This window comes from Microchirus variegatus (assembly GCF_963457635.1).
Source record: "Microchirus variegatus genome assembly, chromosome: 13".
Lineage (NCBI taxonomy): Eukaryota > Metazoa > Chordata > Actinopteri > Pleuronectiformes > Soleidae > Microchirus > Microchirus variegatus.
Genome location: NC_139814.1, coordinates 19,070,780 through 19,088,906, shown reverse-complemented (window position 1 = coordinate 19,088,906; position 18,127 = coordinate 19,070,780). Strand labels below are relative to the sequence as shown.

Below are 18,127 nucleotides of genomic sequence, written 5' to 3'. Positions count from 1 at the left end.
TAAGTAGGCCACCATGTTTTTAACCCTGTAAGACCCAAATTAAGAAAAAAAAAAAAAAAAAAATATTTGACCATTCAGATGTTGTTGTAGGAGGCCTTTGATGCAGAAATCCAAGAGTTTTTGGAAAAATGTTTATGTGCGTTTTAGAGAAACGTAATTTTACAACGTTGGGCTTTGATGGTAGCAGAATTTCTGTTTGTACTCACTTTGTCTGAACAACAATTCACAACAACTAAGGGTTCATTTGCAAGTTTGATTGCTTACTTAGCTCCATAAATGTATATAACATTTAAAAATAATCACACATTAGTCATATTTTTATGAAAGCATTTATTAAAAATAAATACATAAATAAATAAAAAGGATAAAATTCTAGCTTTTTCTAGCAACTTCTTCATTCCTTTTTTCTTTTCATGACAAACTTTCATTGTTAGTGAAAGTCCTAAAAACAGTTCTTGTCCTCTGAAAAGCAAAGGCACTTGCTGCATTGTGTGTTGGTGAATCCTTTACTGCAGCATCCTCTCCCTGTCTTCATGTCCTTGTGTTCATCCAATGGCAGGTGTGCACATCTCTTGGATGGTCTCTTCTGAGCATTCAGAGGCTTCATGATGTCACTGTCTGTGTTGCTGGGCTCTCTTTGCCTTAAGATCATATCCAGACCAGAAAAATCTGTGTTGGAGCTGATGAAATATTTCTTCGGCCAGCGACACCTGTCACGGTGCATGATGTGTTAGTTTGTTTTTGGCTCAAAGTCCATGTAATTATCAGCTGGACAGTCCATGGGTGGTTGGTTTTCTTTGTCCACTTGTTGACAGACATCTTCATCTGAGTCTTCATCACTCTCATCAGTGTCATTGAGTTCCATCTCAACTTCACTCTCTCCAGTTTGGATGATATCAATCACATCCTGCACACTGTATCACGGCTCTCTCCTTGCTGGTGGCATTCTGGAAAAAAGGAAATCTTGAAAAGTTGTATGCATTCATGGCCATAAAGTGGGACTTTTAAACAAATGTAACATCCACTAACATTGTTAGACTGAACAGTAAGACCCAATGACTATGTACATGTGGTAAAAAAACAGATAAAATATAACATAGATAGTTTTTTGGGATGGGTAAAGTTAACGTTGTAAATTTACAACCGTGGGTCTTACAGGGTTAATGGAGCATTCCAGTTATAGCTGAAAGCCAAGTTGGGTTTAGGGTTAGGGTTTAGGGTTTAGGGTTTAGGGTTTAGGGTTTAGGGTTAGGGTTAGGGTTTAGGGTTTAGGGTTACTCCCCCCTTCAACCGCCGTCAGAGGAGTTTGGTATAGAGTAACGCAGGCAGGCACGGGCCGGCGCATGTCACTGAAGGTAGCTCACTGGCTGGGCGAAAACAAAACCCTGGCACGGTTTGGTGCCAGAGCTGGATAGAGGGACACAAACAAAAGAAGGAAAATGACAGAGCCCCAGCCCCAAATGAGGTATGCCACTGATCATGACCCAGGGCTGAAAAGGGGAGTGGAGGGAGGGGGAAGAAATTTAAGACAAAAAAAGGCAAAGGAAGATAACAACCCCACGACCTAAAATCTAATTCTAAATCCCAATCAAAAAAACGAACTCAAAAGCCATAGGCAAATAAAGCCGTCACTTAAAAGACTGAGGGTAGGTTTAGGGTTATGAATATATGGGTAAGGTATATAAACCAATAACCACACATCCAAGGGTAGGGTTAGCCGTCAGAACCATTATCTAAACTAGGGTAGGATTAGGCATTTAAACTAAACTGAGGGTAGGGTTAGTGTCTAAGCGACCTGGGTAGGGTATATAACCATAAAGCCAAACGTCCCTGGGTTAGGGTTAGCCGTTACAGGCACAATCCAAACAAGGATAGGGTTATGCAGTAAAAACAGCCTGAGGGTAGGATTAGCCGTCACACCCACTATCCAAACCAAGGTATGATTAGGCATTAAGGACAGCCTGAGGGTAGGATTAGCCATAATTGCAGTACACAATCAAGAAAAGCATTTGTAATATGCTGAAAGGCAATCAATCAACTGCAAGCACTCGCGTTGAAACAAACTTTTTTCCATATGTCAGTGAAAACCACCAGAAATGCAGTAAATGAAGGTCACAGCAAACTCACAAAATCACAAAAAAAGTTTGACAAACAAAACTCAGCAAGAGCTAACGCCTCACACGTGTTGCGTTTTAGAAACACATATTCTATTTCTAAAAAATAAATAATAACAATTCAAAAAAAAATGGGGCAGTCCATGGCCAAGTGGGGGGAAATTGGGCGTGTACCTGTAGGGTTACCTGTACAAATCCTGGAGCCCCTGAGCAAGGTTCCCATGAAGTGAAGCATTGTGCTTCTTCCTGCTCCTTCTAAAACATGTCTAATATAACTGGAGTGGAGATTGTGTTCTTTTGAGGTATTGATTTTCTTTTTCCAAACAATACTGTTTGAGCTATTAAAAAAATTTACATTTGTTTGTTTCTCCTGCACATTTCTTTGTTTTATCTATAACAATATCTGTATTTATGTTTGCATGTACTTGCCTTGTCCTTCCTCTGTTGTGCTTTAATAAAATAAATTTACAAAAACAATAGAGTAACAAAATAGATTTTAACATCATCAGGTTGCAGCAAAAAAAGAAAATGTTCACAGAAATACTTTTCTTTAATCTGACACTTGAACACTTGAGCTTGTTATGAGACTTTACCTCTGCAGTACAACTTATTACAGCTTGTTCTATGAGGTTGATACACGCACACAGAGAGAGAAACTAATCCTTATTTTTGTTGGCCGAACATCGAGAACATTCCATTGTTCATTCCACCGTTCAATACAATCTGTCGAACTGAGAGCTCGAGGATTCACACGTCACATAATGACAGTGAACCTGACACGAAAGACACAAATAGCTCCTGAGTCAATAACAATCAAACATCAACACAACAAGTTCTTAATTAAAACGTGGGGGAGCGTATTTGTCAGAATGAGTTAAGAAAAAATAAAATGAAATAGGATGCGATAAGATAAGATAATATCAGTTGCGTTAAGACTTATTCCAATAATGTTAATTTGGCTTCGTGGTGCGAACGGCGTGACACAATGCGCTGCTCGTGTTGGAAATGTTCAACTTTGGCGACACAATGACCAATCAGTGTTCATATCTGTGCTGTAGATTTAAACCTTAATAATAATAACTTATTAATAGAGAAACAGGCAACTGATAGACACAAACCCAGATTAGATTTGTATTGATTTTATTTAAAATATGATCATATTCGATTAAAACCAAAATATAACTGAAATCAAATGGTATTTTTAATCCTACGACGAGAACTCAAGCTAAATAAAACTGTACACTGTATACTGTATTCTTGACAGAGAAAATTCACAGTAAATTCAGACTCAACATGTTTACTTACAAATACACAAAAGCACAATATTCCACATGTATTCAGAGAATGTGTGGGTCAATAACAGGATTCTTACTTTGTTACAGCAACACAAGGACACGTGTCATTTATTAAAAAAGACAATTACATTATATTAATGACATATAGTTTCATCACAAAACTTTATAAACGTTAACCCGATAATACTGATACATAAGTCGCACCTTGACTTGTTTATATTGCATTTCAGACACATTTGTGTCATTTCAAGGTCTTTCAAAGACATAGTTCTCCAACTGTGTCACAAATATTCTTAAACCACAAAGAAGAAATAAACAGCACAAACACGACTCAGCTAAAATGCTGCTGTTGATTTGTATTTACATGTTTTACAGTCGAGAAGCATGTGATACTTCTATTCTATGTTGCCTATTTATTGTTGTATTTGTTTTGTTCTTGTTTGCGTTTTTGTTATTTATCTTTCGTTTCGTTATGTTCCCCTCTCTCTCTCTCTCTCGTTGGATTTCTTAACATAGTTGTTTGTTTGACAGTTGATATGTTGATTAGTCATCGCTCATCTCTCCTTGTTACATCTTTTGTCTTTTGTCGCCCCCTTCCTGTTCCCACTGCTCCAAAAGTTCTAAAAGTCTTTTACTTGCGTGTCCACATTCTCTCACAGACTTCAAAGTGCCAAGACAAAAGAAAGGCATAGGTTTGATTGCATTGCATGACAGCTCTACAAAGAAGCTCTCAGCGGAATGTTAATTGGGTTTGGAAAGACTCAAAGACGGTGAAACAAAGTTAATTTTAAGAACGAGTTGAGCCTTTAATTGATATCCTGTACGTATGAACCTCATACTTAGCCTGACGAGCCAGACCCACATCAAGATTCAGGGTCTGGGAACTCTCCATAGGCAGGCTCCATCGGAGAGGTGGGATAAACGCTTGTCCTTCAAATTCCCTCTCCACGCAATAGGCTAGCGCTACAACCAACCAGACCAACGAAGGAGGTGTGGGAGTGCTCTGTGTTTGTGTGCTGTTGTGAAGTTTGGTGAAGACACGCCGTAATCAAATGTTGTAATGGAGATGAAACGACTGTTGCCGTTTTTGTGAAAGGAATTTGAGGATTTCGGGCGTCGTTGCACATTCAACAAACATCTTTCAAACACAGAAGAAAAAATAAACTGTCGCCGAGAGATTACAACATGTTGGAGTGGCGATAGGCGACACACAAACGACTTTGTCAGCGGTGTCTCACCGTTTTGTCGAGACTAGAGCGTGACTTGCCGGTGTACAGGAAATGGGTGGAGGACGAAAAAGGACGTGGAAGCCTCCGCAGCAGAAGGTCGTGCAGATAAAAGAGACCGTGAGCTGTATTGTTACATATATTGTAATATCATGTGACAGTGTACAATAACCTGGTTTTCATTACAGGCGTGTTTCCAACATCATTTGATAACATGGTTTATTTGTACTACCCCTGTTTTCATACGCTCTAACCTAAGCTGTTATGGTCGTCATAACGTTAAGTCCGCCTACCGCGATGTGATTGGGCCGTCCGTTTTTTGCTGCCGCTAGGGGGCGTCTAGATTTCTAGGCTACCTCACACTGGCATTGAATATATAATTACGGAAGGAAAGATGTGACCTTGTATTTCACAATTTGGTCCTCACGTCTGTGCTCAGGTGAAAGAGCTAATAACGTCTATAGGTTTAAAACATGAGAACATTACAGAAAAACATGTGATAGAATTTTTAAAAAATTGTTTCCTCTAAATTCTGTCATGTTTTTGCAGTTTACTGATTTCCAAAATGTTGCTTATTTGTGAAATTTTGTACTCCATTCTGACCCACAACTGTGCTGAAATGCTACGAGCTGTGACCAAAACATAAACACAGCGTCTGGCCCCCAAAAGAAGAATGAAATGGTGAATATAACGTATTTGCTTAATCTCTGATGACACATGATGGTCATTTCATAATCTAATAATATTAGATGTAAGAAATGTGTTATATTATAATACATTTCTTACATTTAACCCCTTTGATCACGTTTTTGCGCTGAAAACTGAAGTTTGGCAACCACTCAGTCTCCCACACCAAACCCCATAGAGAAAATCAGTGAATTTATATCAAAGCAGAGAGGACATGTTGATCCACTGCTGCCTCCATCAGTAAGTTTAAAGGTGCATTATGTAATAAATCTAAAGCAACTGGCCATAAAATCCTCCTAATATGTCACAGAGACTCAGGAATAATGTTCATATAACAAACTGAACTCACCAACAACAACAGTACAGACAAAATATTTGCATTAAAAAAAATATTTTGCAGAATGCAAATCATGTTTATGTTTTGAAATCATGTTTTGGCATGTGGCGCCACCTACCGCCGTCTACCAATCATTGCAGTCAGTAGAGTCTCAGCTGCCGAGCAACCACGCGTTGCCAGTTACTTGAATTTTGAATTTGGATGTAGTAACCGTTTTTGGCCACATTCTTACATATGGCACCTTTAAATGTGTTATTTTCTGACTTCAGTGTTTGAAATCCTTTATTCACGTTTATCTCAGTGACACAAACTGACCACACAAGGCAGCAGTAGACCAGCACCTCCTGCGTCCCCATGAGCTAAAATCACAGATATTCTCTATGGACTTTGGTGTGGGAGAGTGAGCAGTTTACAAAATTCAAACACCTTAAAACTCACACTTTAGCTGATGTGTGGCTCCTACCTGCCACCACAGCAGACGCTGGTTTAGACCAACTACTGTCCTCCAGTTCGTTGGTGTGCGTCGTCTGTCTGTCCACATCGTCTACCAGCGCTCGGGTGTACACGCCCAGCAGCGTCTGCCTGAACTGCCCCCTCATGTCCAGACCCATGCAGAAGTACAACAGCGGGTTCACACAGCTGTTAAAGTAGGCGATGCTCTTTGCCACCGGCTGCCATATCTTAACCACCTTGTTCTTACTGTCCACCCTCTTCACCAGCAGGAGGCAGTGGTACGGAGCCCAGCACAGAAAGAAGGCAACGACCAACACGGCTAATATACGCAGAGGGCGTGACTTCCGGGACAGGCGCGTGCGCCGGATGCCAAGTGCGGCCAGGACGTAACAGATCAGGATGACCACGAACGGCAGCATGAAGCCACATAAGAATCGGATGGTATAAAGAGCCAGTTCCATGCTCTCGCTGCCTGCCGTCGACATCTTCACCTCCACAGAGCACTTGGTCATGTTTTTGTCGTTGAGGTACACTTTGCGGAAGATGAAATAGGGAGTGCTGAAGGCAAACGACACCGTCCAGACGCAGGCTGCCACCACCCTGGCGGCCAACAGGGTGCGCCGCCGCTTGGCGAAGACGGGCTGCCAAACGCAGAGCACTCGGTCCACACTGATGACAGCGAGGAGGAAGACGGAGCAGAACATGTTGGCGTATTTGAAGAAGCCGTTGAACTTGCAGAGGAACGAACCGAAGGGCCAGTGGTCGAGGAACTTCTTGACGAGGGAGAGGACGCGAGTGAAGCAGAAGATCAGGTCGGCGATCGCCAGGTTCACCAGCCACACGTTGGTGACCGTCGGCTGAGGAGGAAGGAGATTTAACAGATGAGAAGGAAAAGAGAGAATGGCTACAGTTAGTTAAGACAGGCACAGGTTAGCCCTACCTTGAGCTTGAATCCTGTCACCCAGATCACTATAGAGTTCCCGGTGATGCCGAGCACCACAGTCAGTGTGTAGAGAACTCTGGTGATGTTGATCATGACGGCATCGATGTCCACTGTCGTCCCCTTTTCATCCTTGGAAAGGCTGAGGATTTGGACCGGTGCAGAGACATTGGCAGACATTGTGTCGCTGCAAACGCAGAAAAACAACACAACAGTGTCATGTCATCACTGTCTAAGGTCTGACCACAGAAAATCTTTGTAAATACACCTTTTGTTTTCCATGATTTACGTTTTTTGACGTACAGACTCTCTCGCACCAAAGTCCACAGAGAAAATCTGTGATTGTATCACAGCACAGAGGAGTTGTTGATCCGCTGTTGTATCCAATGTTGTTTTGCGGTTGTTGGTTGTTGGTAGCAGTGAAAGCAAACATGTTACTGATGACATTAACGACAACTCTGCTCAGTTCATGTGAGTCAGAACAGTGTGATAGTGAACTCTGGAACTGAGGAATCTAAATGGAACCCAGCCATTATTTATATGATTTTTACACTCGTGACTTTCCGTCAAGATTCCATTCTGCATAAAATCCTGCAGCTGTTGTCTCAGTGACAACAGGAAGTATTGTCCAACACACACACACAAACAAACTTGTTTTCCTATTTTAGTGAGGACACATCATAGACATTCTCCAGCGCCTTACCCCTAACCCTAAAACCAAGTCCTAACCCATAAGAAGCTCTTTACAGTTGTGAGGACCAGACAAAGTGTCCTCGCCTCCTGTGTTTTACAACTAAACCCTCACTTTTAAACCCTAACCCAACTCTAACCCTTAAGTCTTAAAGAGCTGTTTTAAATGTGTGGACCAGACAAAAAAAATGTCCTCACAAAGACAGATTTGAATTGAAATGTGTCCTCACACCCACCTCTCACACTGAGAGTGACTTCCTTTGACATGTTCTCAGGCTGTGAGCGACAGTGACTCAGCTGCATGTGTTTATCTGTCTGTGTGTTTATTCACGTCTATTTTCAGAGCTTCATTTGAAGACGGCGGCTTGTGATAAGACAACGTTACTCCGAGTCCAGATTTCCAGATAGTCAGTTCAGTTCACTGAGATAATGTTACAGAGCAAACGACGTCGTGTGACTCGGTTTCCATGAGCCCCCCCCCGTGTTGGCAGGCAAAGATGCAGCAAAGAAATAAACAGGATGCTGGATTCAACCTGTCAGAGTTCACTGTCACTTTGAAATCCTCGGAGAATTAGCGATACATCGCAAAACTTGACAGAATCTCTGCGTTTTTGTTTTTTTTACGAGGTTGAAGTTCAAGCCTTCTGTCCTGTGTCAGCTGGAGATCGTCTCAGCTCCCTGTGACCTTCATGTGGAGGATAAAGCTGTATGCAATTTATTAAAAATATTTTGTCAGTTTTCGTTAATCAAATTATGCCTACATGATTTGTTTACATCATATAATATATAATAATACATACAAATAAAAAGAAGAGGGAAAACACGACTCCACCTTCTACTTTTCACTGCACTGGGAAAATGGCAGAAGCGTCCAAAACTATGATGAAGGTTAACCACCACAGTGTTACCACAGTGTCAATACGTTCCACTTTACCTTCCAGGTTAAGAGTTATTTTGAAGGAAATCCTCAATCCAAATTATCATCACCCTCATCTGCAGAAAACTCCAATGTGTTCCTTCATTCCTGACATGCTGCTCACAATCAGCCATAAGAAAATTAAACACGACACAACATCTTTTAAAACAGCGTTTTCCCAAAATGTTCTATGTGATGATCCACTTTTCATAATTTATAAATCATGGCAAGAGCAAATGTGTCCATGATGTACTGACTACTTTACAACCACATCTGTAACAACTAGTTTCCAAGACATGTTTGTTAAGTTAATGGCTGGGAAATGTAATCTCCCACAAATATAGTATAGCATGTGGGTCTGGACCCAGGATTTGGGAATCCCTGTTTTAAATCATGCTACACACATATTTTCTTGCACCAAAATGTTTGATACATTTTAGTGAACACCAAGTCAGTGACTGTCATCTGTTGTGTGTTTTCAGCCTGAAGACAAAAGAGGAAGATACCAAAGACCACAAACATTATGCACCAACCTCTAATCATCTGTGGTTTAACATGAACCTGCATTTATTTACTAAAATATTACCTAAAATGATGAACGTCATATGCAAGTTATCTTTATATAACTTGGTACATTTTCTTTGAATGAACTTCATTTATTGATGTGTTACAAGTCATTTCTTTAAGTTTGTCAACCGTGTTCTTTTTTCAGTGTTCTCCTCAGTGCTGTGAAACATTAGCATTAATCTACATATACAATTAAAAGGGACCAGGTAAAAAGTTCAAAAAGCAATGAGCAGGTGATATTTGTGTTTAGTGGAGATGAAGATGGAGCTTACCAGTGGAAACAGATGCGCGGGAAGAGAAGATTGTGTGAGGGAGTCTGTGCAGTTTACAGGACGTCTTTGGCTTCAAAGGGGAAATGAAAAAGAAAAGGAAACAACTGAGCAGCTTCCTCCACATAAACCAGAAAATAAGAACCTTCAGACAGTGTCAACAAACAACCTCGATGAGCTGATGAAACTTGGAGATTGTGGGACTGATGAAAACTCAAGAAGAAACAGTGTTTAGGGTACAATTATAGTAGCTTTTCTCCATTTGAATTAATAAAAACATTATATATTTTTACAAAGATTTGATCAATTGAAGCTTGTACATAAACAACATGATTCAAATAGTATTCTAAAGAAAAAAGTATGATTTCTCATTGAATCAACATGAAAATTATTTTTTATCTAAATAACTATATGTTGGCATTTGTGACATACATTTTGTGAATGTGGTATTTTTTTTTTTTAAAACGACACTTCTTCAAAGTGAGAAAATGGGAACCTGAAGTTTTTCTTCAGTTCGTACACTAAACATGAAACTAGTGAAAAGTTGAAGTTGAACAAAATTACTCCAAACTGTTAAACTCTGATCACAATTCCACCACTCGCACTCACAAACAATCATTTATCACACGGGATCACTAATCAGGTTCACTTGTAAATCAATATGACTCCAAACTGTTAAACTGTGACTGAAATGTTATTCTAAAACTACCCTTTTACAAATGTGTGTACACAAACTGCAACATTAAAAAAACACCTGATCATAAATTAGTAGATGATATTAGTAAATGCTATTTCTTCAAAAAGAAAAAGAGGAAACTCTTTTTACGCACTGCAAAAAATCTAAAACTATGCACAAAGTTCTCATCAGCATGACTCCAACATGTTAATAATAGAAGTAATACAATTTATTCTTATAGCAGGTGTTGATTGTCAGTTTTTATGCAGATGACACTCTGTTATACCTTCATTTTAACCAAAATGACCCATGAGGACAATCAAATGACTGTAAGGTTTATGTAACTGTTATTATTGACGTGGACAATGCACACACTTTCATCTCACAACATTTAGAGAGTCTCATTTGAAGCTACAGCTAGCAGATAATCTCAAATATGACAAAGGTCCAGTGGCACTGCTGTTTAACGTTCTAGGAAATATGTAACGTGTTTCTATTTTAGCTCTGTGATAAAAACATGTATTTGTCTGTATATTCAACAAAAAAAACACCAAGTGTAAGCAGTGATTTCTCATCAAGATCATGACAAAATAAATACGATGCAGAAATAATAAGCGCTCATAAGCAGTTCTTCTGTTATTAGAACTGCAAACATGTTATTCTTTCACAAATAATCTTGATTTGATCGTGAAACATCAACCACGAAGCAAATGCTGATATCAGAACCACACTCTTAATGACATGACAAGCGGAAGTGTTGAAGCGTGAAGTGAAATGTGCGGATTACTCACCTGAAGGTTTCAAACTAATTATATCACAGATCTGAGGTCAATGTCTTCACGCTCTGTGGTTAGAGACAGAGAAGACGCATCTTCCTTTGTGTCACAGTTAATTCTGGTGGCTTTATTTACACGCACACACACATGCACACACACACAAACAAACTCATATACACACACTCATACAGACCCTACCTCCTCCTTATTTTGTGTCATGAGTGTCTGGCTACATCTTCCTCTTTTACTCACACAGTCAAACTCACTTCATCTCCCTAACTGGTTCCACACATGTACGCACAGTATTATAATGCATTTCCTAAGCCTCATACCCTACCTAATTCTAACTCTATGCCTAAAACCAGCCAAATTGTCCCCACTTTCACAAAATGTCCCCACTTCCTGTAGTTTAACAGTGGTCCCCACATAGGTATACATACAAGCACACACACAGACCCCAAAGACCTCGGTGTTAATGGCAGAGAACAGAATCTTCATAATTCCACAGAAAAAAAAAAAAGTCCTTATTTGGAGTTTTACTCACTTCATGTTGAAGTGTCTAAGGGGACACTTTCATGACAACAAACAAGTAAAACAAACAAACAAACAAAAATAATCAAGGAAAGAGCTGGAGAAAGAGTTCATGTCATGGGAACTCAATTTTTCCCCAAGAGCCAAAACATGTTGCAGTAAATAGCTTACATTTACAAGTACAGCAATAAATATTCACACACACACACACACACACACATGCACGCGCACACACACACACTTTAACAGTTTAACAATTCCAGTAAACATAGGAATGAGTAGAGTAGAAACATGTATATTTATACTTCTGCCTACTCCTTTTTCAAACATGTGTTGTCATTGTACGTAACATAGTAACACGTTTGAAATAAACCGTCCATCTTCTGCAACGTCACTGTTTGAAGTGAAAAATGAACAATACGTTGCTGTAGCTCATTTCCAGCTCACCTCCATTCATATCATAAGTGGTTTACGTTTATTATAACAGTGTCTGAATTATTTTGTCGTGCTTAATATAATTACATGAATGACTCTAATATAATGTTTGTCAATAGCAAAATAATTGTGTGTAATTGCTCTGTTTAATGAGTCTGTATTGTTCATTGTGTTTTCTGTGCTATCACTTTACAACTTTAATTGATCTGCTATGTATGCCCTAGTTTTATTGTTTTTATCCGAGATCGCTTATTAAAACTATATTTTATATCATGTTGACTGTTTAGCTTGATCAGACAAAGATGAGTCATGTTTTGCTGCAGGAGAAACTTATTTTGCTATTGCTATTGCGTTGTGAGTTTCTTTCTTTCTTTCTTTCTTAGGACACTAACACAAAAGTTTGAATGTGTAACCACTTCCTTGTTTCGTTGCCCAGGTCACTCCTCATGTCGCAAAAAGGTCACGACAGACGTTTGGTCGCCACACAGAGGAAGTTATTGGACAAAAAGTGCCACTTTAGAGATTTCTTCTGAACACTGAAGGGTTGTTTTTCACTCCACACATCTTTAATCAGGTTATTGAACATTGGATCGGACTAGATTTTGTTCTATTTTAAGTAGGTACATGTGCAGATTTCTACACTGACCCATACTCAAAAACGTTTTTTTTTTGTCCAGTCTAAAAAATAAGTTTTCATTTCCTGATGTGTGTGTGTGTGTGTGTGTGTGGTATGTGTGGACCTAAATCTGTTTACACAGTCACGTTATGGGGACAGTGAAAAATAAATGTCAAAATACAAATTTACTTCAAGAAATATTAAGAAAATAAACTGAAAAGTTATAATGAAATTAAAGTGAGAACACATATTATGGGAATATGGAAATTTAAAAAAAAAGATGTTAGTTAGTATATTTTATTTTGAATATAAATGTTTTTTATTTAATTCTGAGAATGTCGAAGAATGTCATTGAATGGTACAACACTTTTTTTTGGTGCAATCAAAGACCATTAACGTGACTCTCTGTGTGAAAGATGTTGATGTTATGCTGCCCTTCAGTGGCAGGAAGTGGATTTGTTGCTTCATGATTCAACTCCACTCAGGGATCTGCAGTTTTCATCTTGACCTTGTTGTAAAAATTCTGCGAACGATTATTTTTCTTAAAAATGTCTGATTATTTTATGAATGCATGATGCGAAATGCAGTCGTAAATACCCAGAATTCCCTAAACCAACAGTTTAAAACTGAGAAATTATATATATAAAAAGATAACAGCAAACATGTTTACATTTGTTCTACTGATCGTTGATCATCATCACGTCCTGACATAAATAGATAAAGAATAGACAATATAGACGATTAAAAAAAGAAGAAAATTGCTCCACAATGTGATGACATCTGTTGCAGAACCACAAACATTTTCGGTCAAATTTCACCACACACTCTTTACACAACGTTTGCACAAACACACGACGCTCAGAGAAGTTCCTCACTCCGACAACACTTCTATTGTCCGCGGTCAGCTGTGGAGAAACTGCTCACCATCAACAGGTAAATTCAACATTGTGTTCATAAAATGACAAACTTCAGTGTTTTATATTGTGTTGATGTTGTGTTTAGAAAATGCATTAAAAAGATGATCCTGTATTTGTTTTTACTGTATTTACATATTTCTTCTTATCTCAGTGCAGCAGATTTAGGTGCTTACTCACTTTAGTTTGAATGAACTTAATTCAAAGTCACTGTTTTGGTTTGTGGACCATGTTCTTTTTTAAATGTAAATCAAAGCAAATAGTTTGTCCTTAAATTAACATTTTCCTTTTTTCGTTCTAATTGTCATATTTTCCCTCCTGTATGTGTCCGTCTCATGCAGCTATGATGGGCGTTGTTCTGACGGACTTTGTTTTGCTCATGGCTCTGATGAAAGGTGTGTGTACTTCCTGGATCTTATTAATCTCAGACGGATCAATATCAGTTTTCAAAAAATGTCTATATACAATACTTGTTTTCTGTATATAAAATGATTAAACTACATGTAAAAATACCTTAATTACAACTTAACACCCTGCTTCAAATGTGTTATTTATACTGAATATAATTGGAATATGAGTGGTTGAGCAGTGAAGCTAATATCTCTTAATGATGTTTGATAGATAATAATAAGAAATGTTAAGCATTCAGAAAGTGCAGAATATCATTATGACTCCCTCTGCTGGTAATTGAAGTATAGCATATACTAGAAGAATAGAAAAATATACAACTGTTAAATTTTGTGTACTGTTTGTACTGTTAGTACTGAAAATATAATGATTTGAAATGAATGAGATCATGTGTCATAAATAGATTCTATACTATCTGACAATAAAAAAAAAATAATAACCTAACTAATGATGCCACAATAATAAAATGAATACGTTCCTGTAGTTGACCTGCTGCTGTTGGGGTCTTTTATTTTGTCTCTGCAGGCGTCTTAGGTCAAAGCTGGGACATAAAGATGCCCGAGAGCATCACGGGCCTCAGTAAATCCTGCATCACTGTTCCATGTCTCTTTACGATTCCCGCTAATCAGGAAACACACATCCTGAACTGCTCAAACAGCGGCGAGTGGAGGAAAGGAAGACCACACTATCCCTTCACCAAGGTCTCACAAGTGTGTTCTGTTTTTGTTTTTATTTCAAATGACTTTAAAATGTGACTTCAAAATGAAAACAAACATGGAGGCAGATATTGGCAACTATTAGCTATTAGCAACTAATAGCTGTTAAAAATGCAAACAAAAAAATCATAAAACATTGGATGAAATGTTGGCGGAGAAAACTGAATCAAAATGTTTCAGCTTGAGTTGATCTGAAATAAACAACTACATGTTTGTCTCCAGCAATGAGCTAAATGCTAACGGACGCAACATCTGCTCGGTGAAGCATAAACATATCCCTGATTTTAAATCTTAAATATCAAAAACGTTTGCTACATTTGGATGTATTAGAATGTCTCCTGCTAGCTGAAATGAAATGAACATTTTTGAGAATCATTCATTAAATTCATGCCAATAACAGCTCGTGTTTGTCTGGAGATCCACTCCCATTTAAACGATGAATACATGAATAGATCTTTTGAAGTTTGATTAGCAATTGCATGCATAAATAAATGTGTTTAAAACACAAGGAGACAAAAAATAAAACCTGGTGTAGATGTGTAAATCACTGATTGACTGACTTGGATTGAAAATGTCACCTTTGTAGGGGCGAATAATCGGAGACTTGACAAAGAAGAACTGCACCACAGTGATGGAGAACTTCTCTGAGGACAACAACGACATGTTCTTCTTCAGGCTGGAATGTTCCAACCTCAAATTCACCTTCACTAATGGCATCAGAATCACTGCTCAAACAGGTCAGATCACAGTGTCCTTTATATTTCAGTGAGCTGTGAGCGCCCCCTGCTGTCTTACTATTTTGTGTTTGCGTGCATGTGCACAGATCCATCGCCTCCTCAGATGACCTTGGTGACTCAGATGTCAGAAGGAACTGAGGTGAATCTTCAGTGTTCGGCTCCATTGTTCTGCTCCAACCTTCCTCCGTCCATCAGCTGGCAACCGCAGGACACTTTCAGTCAGGAGGGGGACCAGGTGCTGCAGGTGATCACTCACTGAGTTTTTGAAAAAGTGCTTAAAATAACATGCATTATTATTGTTATTATTATTAAGTTGGTTAAAGGTGCCATATGTAAGAATGTGGCCAAAAACAGTTACTACATTCAAATTCAAAATACCGAGGTCTAAGGTTTTGTTTTCTGACGTAACTGGCAACCCGTGGTTGCTCGGCAGCTGAGACTCTACTGACTGCAATGATTGGTAGACGGCGGTAGGTGGCGCCACATGCCAAAACATGATTTCAAAACATAAACATGATTTGCAGTCTGCAAAATATATATTTTGGCTGTACTGTTGTTGCTGAGTCTCTGTGACATATTAAGAGAATTTTATGGCCAGTTGCTTTAGATTTATTACATAATACAACTTAAAGGTTTAGGTTTTTTTCCTTCACAAACTTTTCTCAGGTTTCCTGAGTTTTTATTGTTTCACATTTATTTGATTATTGTTGTATCATTTAACTTCTTATTATGTTTACATAAATAAATAAATGGTTTTCATAAGATTCGTATCTTTTTTTTTGTAAAAGCAGGCCGCAGACGGCCAGAGGGTCTTGACCTCTGCGTTGACCTTCACGGCCTCTGCTGACCTTCACAACCAGAGCATCGTTTGCTCAGTTTCTTACCCGCTGTCAGACGGGCAGAGCAGTTCCCCGTCAGCAACGACTCGACGGCTGAACATCCTGTGTGAGTGTTTATCTGCGTTCAGCATTCACATTATGCCACTGGCTTTTAAAGTCCACTCATTGTTCCCCTCTTCTCCAATCACAGCGACACTTGTTGTCCCAGACTCCTCCCCTAATAATCTAAATTATAATAATAATTCTTAATTTGTGTCAAACGTCATAGAGAGCTACATAAATTTAACTCCTCTCTGAGTTCATTCTGACACTGAAACAAACATCTTTATTTAACATTTGTTCTCTCGTTACAATATTCAATTATAGATGTTCATCCACATTATAGATGATGATTTCTTTAAATGGGACAATAACATTTTAGTAGTAGTGAAAAATCAAATCAGACCAGGATATTGATGACAGATTGATTGATTGATTGATTAATCAATGAGTCTTTGGTTCATTAATGAACTCTTGTTCCTTCCTACGTGGCGAAAACAGCTCTGACTCTTGTTCGGGTGATGAATGTGTGTTTGAAAGGGGACGTGTTTGAGCGTGAAAAGAAGAATCTTGTCTTAACTTGACAGACGTAAAGAAAGAAAAATGGCTGAAGTTGCTATTTTGCCGCAGGCAGAACAATGTGTTTGAGACAGTGACTCGTTCATTAGTATAAATGTTTCTATTTAAAGAAAAATTTACTTTTATGTAATGTTTTAGCATCAAAACATACTTTACATAGTTTTCCCCATTTCACATTAATGCAGTGTGTGTAATTTAAATGAATTATTGTCTATAAAATTATAATAATGTTAATAATAGACTCATATAATAAATGACGTGTCAACTATTTGGATTTTTAAAATAAAAATGTGTTCAGCTTCATAAACTTGAATATTTTCCTTTTCTTTGATCTACAGTAAATGCAATTATCATTTATTGATCAAATTAATGATCAGTTATTTAAAACTATAACTATTTCAACTATAATACTTCAATAAAAGAGAGGTTATAGAAGTTATAGAATGTATATTTTTATAGAATTTTTTTTACAAACATTTATAATATGAAAGATGTAATTTCCTCCATCATGAAGGAAGAATACAATATTTTTCTATAAGTGAAACTTTGGTTACTTGTTGACACTTCATAATTTTCCCAATATTGTCAAGGTCTGATTATTCATGTCCTTTATTATTAATAATAAAGGCTATATATATATAAATGGCTTGAAAATGTACAATATATTGCAATATACAACTTCACCGCTAGATGTCACTAAATCCTACCAACTGGTCCTAAATATCTGTAAAAGATAATCGACTTGTGTCTTCACACAGATGGTCCGAGATTCACCACAGCAAAGCTCAGCACGTCTGGTCCTGTTTCTGTTGGGACCTTTGTGACGTTCACATGTTCCAGTGACGCTAACCCTCCTGTGAGAAGCTACGCCTGGTTCAGAGACGACCGCGGGCGGGTGAAGACAGAATCTCTTCTGTTTTTTTTAATTAAACAAATTAACTCATTGAGACAGGTTCCCCCGAACCTGAACTCATCGTTGAGATGATTTTGTCAGTTGCGTTGAGAAACGAAAGACGTTTCCTTACATTTATAGATTACAGATTAACCTTTTGTGAAGTGACTAAAGTCTATTTTCCCATCTCATGGTTGGCAATGAAAGCCAGTGTCGATCTTTCTTTATTTCTCACTGGGCTTTTTTTGATGTCTCTTCCTCTCAGCTCACCAGAGTGGGACAAGGACAAACGCTGATCCTTCAGGTCGTTAAGAGAGACAGCGGGTTGTACCTGTGTGAAGCTCAAACTCAGCGAGGCTCTCAGAGGTCCAGGCCTGTGGTTCTGGAGGTGAGCAGCACAGCTACTCAAGGTAAACGTGGTGTTTTACAGCTGTTGTATGTAACTGTGTTGATTTTAGTTGATGATGTTATCATT

At 38.3% G+C, this 18,127-nt stretch overlaps 1 protein-coding gene across 1 annotated transcript; it reads right to left on the bottom strand.

Moving 5' to 3' along the window:
* Positions 1-1,346: 1,346 nt before the first annotated feature.
* Positions 1,347-7,232, bottom strand: LOC310935610 (formyl peptide receptor 2-like; the record flags this gene model as incomplete). The annotated part of the gene is made up of 4 exons (XM_083899543.1): positions 1,347-1,407; positions 4,234-4,372; positions 6,123-6,969; positions 7,053-7,232. The coding sequence occupies 4 exons, from the start codon at positions 7,230-7,232 to the stop codon at positions 1,347-1,349; spliced, it is 1,227 nt and encodes a 408-aa protein (XP_083755669.1).
* Between the last annotated feature and the right edge of the window lie 10,895 nt (positions 7,233-18,127).